Source organism: Protobothrops mucrosquamatus, unplaced genomic scaffold (assembly GCF_001527695.2).
Source record: "Protobothrops mucrosquamatus isolate PMUCROS unplaced genomic scaffold, P.Mucros_1.0 scaffold235, whole genome shotgun sequence".
NCBI classification, from domain to species: Eukaryota; Metazoa; Chordata; class Lepidosauria; order Squamata; family Viperidae; genus Protobothrops; species Protobothrops mucrosquamatus.
The window spans coordinates 363,706-369,705 of NW_015386586.1; the positions used below are offsets into that span (position 1 = coordinate 363,706).

Here is a 6,000-nt window from a genome sequence, read left to right on the forward strand (position 1 = left end):
CCTCTTAAAGGGGCCACATTAGAAAAACCCTTGATATAATAGCTGAACCTATATTCCTTACCTAAATCTATTTCCAAACTTTTAGAAGTTCTCACTGCTCTAAAATATTTGGGAGACTTAATAAAATGTCCATGGCCCACCTTACAGGGCTGTCATTCAGATGAGAAGATGAACCAGCAGCCTCCTTATCTGCAGCGCTATTCACTGTTTTCTCCTTTTACAAGCCGTGCCTAAATTAAGTTTTAATCAAAGTTTGGGTCTCCTCAACATCCTCGCTGGCTAAGGAAGATGGACATTGTAGTCATACCCAGAATCCTGGGGGGAGAGGGGGCCTCCATTCCAATGCACCCAGAAGCACCCCCTCCTTCTTCCTGGGAAGAAGCAGGAAATCGCTCACTACCTGGATTTCTGCAAACCTCGTCCACTGCACCCTTGCTGGCTGGGGATCATGGGACTTGGAGTACTAACCCCACGACAGCACTAATTGGACACCTCAAATGCCCATCCCGCGAGGCATTCTGCAACAACGTTCCCAACAAACCCGACAGCACCATATGTACCTGGGGACTACAAAGCCCATCATCCTCAGTTCACAATGCCTCAAATGGCTGGAAAAAACTACTTCGGAGTTGGGAGGGGGAAAGAATTTACTACTTAGTTTATTTCTCCTCTCAAACCCATTTTTTTTTCCTTTTCTGCTTTTTTAAAACTAATTAAAAACTTCTGCCAGCGTTGAACGCTAAGCGGAGCCGGTCGTAACGAAGGAAATTTTCAATAAGCAATTCTCCCCCGCCCACCCCCGCTCCTTGAGCCGGTTGGTCCAGCCCGCTTCCTTCCCCCCTACAAGAACAGATGGTCGCGCCCAGGCTTGCGGAAGCGACGCCCGGGTTTTGCACGTGAGGCTGCAGTTAAGATTGCTGGGCTGGCTTGAACTGGCTGGCGGGGTTTTTCTGGGGGGAGCGGGGGGTCCTCGTCCTTTCCTGGGTTGGGGCTCCCCTTAAAGGGCCAGGGTCCTTGCAGTGCACCCCTTTCTTCTTTGCAATACGGTGGGGAGCCCATGCACCAGCCTTGAGGTCTGCAAACGGAGGGATCTGAAATCCCATCATCCCCAGCCGGGTGGGGCGCGTCCCAGCTAGAGTTGGGCACGGGGGGAGGGCTCGTATCCACTGAAGATTTAGCGGGGTTCCTGAGCTCCGGGTGGTCGCTGTCCAATGTAAGAGTATCTGTGGGGGTCCAGTTGGCAGAATTGGACCTCTTTGGGGCAAGGGTGAGGAAGGGGCACCCGGAGGATCTTGTTTGGGGGTGGGGGGACTTGACATGATTCCAGCGTCTCCCCATTAACACTTTTATTACCTTGTTTTCAAACTCCGCTCCTTTAAGATGCGTGGACGTCAACTCCCAGAATTCCTCAGCCAACTTTTAAGTCCTCCCCCTCTTAAAGAATGCCGGCTAGGGATTCTGGGAGTTGAAGTCCACACATCTTAAACTAGCCAAGATTGAGAACCGTGGTTTATGAGTGTTTTTTCTCTAAACTCTGGACTGACAGATGTGACAATGCTTCAAACTATGGCAGGACCCACAACAGGTCGTCCTTGACTTACAGCGTTTTTGTTTGGTGACCAAATTTACAACGATACTGAAAAAAGTGACTTATGACTGTTTTTCACACGACCGTTGCAGCAATCCCCCATGGTCACATGACCATAATTCAGGCAACTGGCATGTATTTATGACAGTTTCAGTGTCCCAGGGTCATGTGATCCTCTTTTGTGACCTTCCCACAAGCAAAGTCAATGGGGAAGTCAGATTCACTTAACAACCGTGTGACTACCTTAATCCCTGCACTGGTTCACTTAACAATTATGGCAAGGAAGGTCGTAAAATGGGACAAAAGTCCCTTAACAACTGTCTTGCTTAGCAACAGAAATTTTGGGCTCACTTGACTACCTTTATAACACTAAACTTAGGCAAATCATGAATACAATGAGCAAACTTATGCTAGCTTAGTACTCGTGACTAGGTATAACCTTTTCAATCAGAATAGAGCTGGAAGGGACCATAGAGGTCTTCTAGTCCAGCCCCCTGGTCAAGCAAGAGACCCTGGCCTATACTATTTCAAAATAGGTGGCTGTCCAGGTTTTTTCTTAAAAAATCTTCAGGGATGTAGCAGTCACAACTTTTGAAGCCAATTTGTTCCACTGGTTAATTGACCTCACTGTTAGGAAGTTTCTCGTTAATTCTACGTTGCTTCTCTCCTTCATTAGTTTCCATCCATTGTTTCTTGTCCTGCCTTCAGGTGCTTTGGAAAATAAGTTGACCCCCTCTTCTTTGTGGCAGCCCCTCAAATACTGGAAGACTGTTATCATGTCACCCCTGTTTCTTCTTTTCTCTAGACTGGCCATATTCCTGCAACCGTTCTTCATATGTTTTAGTCTCCAGGTCTTTAATTATCTTAGTTGCTCTCCTTTGCACTTTTTCCAAAGCATAAACATCTTTTTTTGTAATGTAGTGACCAAAACTGCATGCCCTGTGCCAGGTGTGGCCTTATTAAGCGGTACTAATACTTCACATGAATTCCTGCTTTAATCTGTCTTCTTTTCTAGATCCTGGTTAAGCCTCCACCATGTTTGGGTCCTCCCGAGGGGGTGTGCGCGGTGGGCAGGACCAGTTCAAATGGGAAGATGTGAAGACAGACAAACAACGTGAAAACTATCTTGGTTAGTCTTTTCCAATTCATGGTTTGTTTAATCAACTCCCGGGAGTTGACTCCACGTCTGTTTAAAGAACAGAACTGCTGGGTTCAAATATCTCCAGGTGCAAATTCGTTGCTGGCTAAGTTAGATTGAAACAGTGGAGCCATTTGTGATTTACTATCTCATTGTTTCTCAGTCTTGAAAACTTTAAGAGGTGTGGACTTAGATCCCCAGCATGCTTTAAGAGGGGTGGCCTTCAACTCCCAAAATCCCCAGCAGGCGTGCTTTAAGAGGGGTGGACTTCCACTCCCAGAATCCCCCAGCCAGTATGTTTTAAGATAGGTGGACTTCAACTCCCAGAATCCCCCAGCCAGCATGCTTTAAGGGGGGAGGACTTCAACTCCCAGAATCCCCCATTCAGCATGTTTTAAGATAGGTGGACTTCAACTCCCAGAATCCCCCAGCCAGCATGCTTTAAGGGGGGAAGACTTCAACTCCCAGAATCCCCCATCCAGCATGTTTTAAGAGGGGAGGACTTCAACTCCCAGAATCCCCCAGCCCGCATGCTTTAAGAGAAGTGGGCCTCCATTCCCAGAATCCCCAGCCATCCATGCTTTAAGAGGGGTGGCCTTCAACTCCCAGAATCCCCCATCTAACCTCTCCAGCAGTATTTTTCAATCTTGGCAACTTTAAGAGGTATAGACTTCAACCCCACGAATTCTTTATCACCAAGAAGATGCCCACCAACACTGACAGGGCAAGCCACTTGATTATAAACAGAGAGACTGTTCTTCTAGCACTGATGACATTCCCTAGTTGGGTCATGAGATGTCTACAAGAAAACCACCAAGCTCAGAGAGCACCAAGGTCTCCCTTAGATATTTCCCAGCTCTCCCAACCAAGGTGATATTTCAGAAGGACTAAGAGCCTCCCCCAAGCTATTCTCCAAAGCGCCTGAAGGCAGGAGAAGAAGCAACGGGTGGAAACTAATCAAGGAGAGAAGCAACCTAGAACTAAGGAGAAACTTCCTGGCAATTAGAACAATTAACCAGTGGAACAACCTGCCTCCAGAAGCGGTGAATGCTCCAACATTGGAAGTTTTTAAGAAGAGACTGGACAGCCATTTGTCCGAAATGGTATAGGGTTTCCTGCCTGAGCAGGGGGTTGGACTAGAACAGGGCTTTTCAACCTTTTCTCACCCATTGTACCACTTTTAGGATATGGCAACATCCGAGTACCACCAGTCGCCTAGCAAGGTGTCAAAAACTTGATGACCCCCCTCCCCAAAAAAGGAAAAAAGTGATAAAGTACAGGTAGTCCTCGACTTACAACAGTTCGCTTAGTGACTGTTCGAAGTTACAATGGCACTGAAAAAAGTGCCCCCCAAGCCACAGCCGAGCAAGACACCTGCCTGCCCACCCGGCGGCACTCTTCCTCCTGTCCGAGGTTTTCATTGTTGTGAGCATTTCTGTTGAGGATTGGCAGTGGGGGTGGGGTGGGGGGGGGTGTTTGATTTTTATTCCCCCCATCTGCTGGGTGGTTGCAGCAGGTTTTGGTCACTTCACATGACCTTGGGACACTGTGACCGTCATAAGTATGAATCAGTTGCCAAGCATCTGAATGTAAATCACAAGACCCTGGAGATGCTGCAACATTCCAGCTGATCGGCGCTTCTTCTGGGCTCAGCAGAAGCACCAGGATCAGCACAGAGCTCCAGCTGGAGCCTCGCACTGATCCTGGCGATTCCGCTGAGCCCTGACAGCCCTGCAGCTCCAGCCGTCTCTGGCTCAGGCTTGTGCAGTGATGCCACCGGTTCAGCTCATTCCCCTCCCCCGCTACCACTTTTCTAGGATGGTCGCGTACCACCTGCCAGGTGCCAATGTACCACAGGTGGTACCCGTACCACTGGTTGAAAAGCCCTGGACTAGATGACCTCCAAGGTCCCTTCCAATTTTACTACTACTACTACTACTACTACTACTGTTGTTGTTGTTGTTATTATTATTATTACCTTAACTCAGGGGCCTTCAAACTTGGCCCTTTTATGACGTGTGGACTTCAACTCCCAGAATTCCTCAGCCAGGTGTGGGAGTTGAAGTCCACCAGTCATAAAAGGGCCAAGTTGGAAGGCCCCTGGTCTGGATCCAAGCCCGCAGTTTCATCAAAATGGCCGACTGAGGAATCCTGGGAGTTGAAGTCCACCAGTCATAAAAGGGCCAAGTTGGAAGGCCCCTGGTCTGGATCCAAGCCCGCAGTTTCATCAAAATGGCTGACTGAGGAATTCTGGGAGTTGAAGTCCACAAGTCATAAAAGGGCCAAGTTTGAAGACCCCTGCCTTAACTGCTCTGTTTTCCTTTCAGGGAACTCTTTGATGGCCCCGGTGGGCCGCTGGCAGAAGGGCAAGGACCTCACCTGGTACGCCAAGGAGAAGAAAGGCGATGCATCTTTGTCCCGCAAGGAGGAGCTGAGCGCCATCCGGCAGGCAGAAGAAGAAGCTATGATGGCAGCGCTGTAAGTTTCAGATCCTCGGGTGGTCATCCTGGGTCTTCATGTTAAGCTTCACGTAAGCTCCAGCTCTAGACAGAGAGAGAAGATATTGCAAGGTGTGGGCAGGGAAGAAATAGCAGCAGACTTTCAGGAAGGAGGAAACGATACTGATCAAGGAAAATATTAGTGGCTCTGGGGTCCCTGGTGCTCTCTGAGCTTGGGGGGGAGGGTTTCATGCAGACGTTTCTTGACCCAACTGGGTAATATCATCAGTGCTAGAAGGGAGGGGAAGTTGCAAGGAGGAGGACTATGGTGTCCCTGATGCTCTCTGAGTTTGGTGGTTGTCTTGCAGACGTTGCATGACCCAACCAGGGAACATCGTCAGTGCTGGAAGGGAGGAGGAGAAGGAGAGCTATGGGGTCTTTGGTGCTCTCTGAGCTTGGTTGCTTTCTTGAAGATATTTCATGACGCAACGAGGGAACATATTTATTTATTTATTTATTTATTTATTTAACATGGATTTATATGCCGCCCTTCTCCCTATAGGACTCAGGGCGGCTTACAGCATATCAAAACACATAAAACATCGTCCCCCCATAAAAACCTATTAAAAACCAAATATTTTTTTCCGCTGTATAATTAATTAAGATTTAAATTAAAAATTGTCCCTATTTAAAAAATTCTCCCTAGGCCAGACCCGCTTGTTGAAAAAGCCATGTCTTGAGGGCGCGGCGAAAAGGTAGGAGGTCCGGAATCGTCCGGATCTCGGGGGGTAGTTCGTTCCAGAGGGTGGGGGCACCCACAGAGAAGGCCCTCCCCC

The 6,000-nt window shown here is 48.4% G+C and overlaps 1 protein-coding gene across 1 annotated transcript in view; it reads left to right on the top strand.

Annotated features, from left to right (window-relative positions):
• The first annotated feature begins 880 nt into the window (after positions 1–880).
• The window catches only part of CUNH1orf35 (chromosome unknown C1orf35 homolog), a 15,405-nt gene continuing 10,285 nt past the window's right edge, over positions 881–6,000 (top strand). Inside the window, exons 1-3 of the mRNA XM_015814299.2 lie at positions 881–907; positions 2,604–2,717; positions 5,054–5,204. Of these exons, the coding sequence (XP_015669785.1) occupies positions 2,624–2,717; positions 5,054–5,204 (245 nt within the window). The 5' untranslated portion in view covers positions 881–907; positions 2,604–2,623. The remainder of the gene's footprint in view (positions 908–2,603; positions 2,718–5,053; positions 5,205–6,000) is intronic.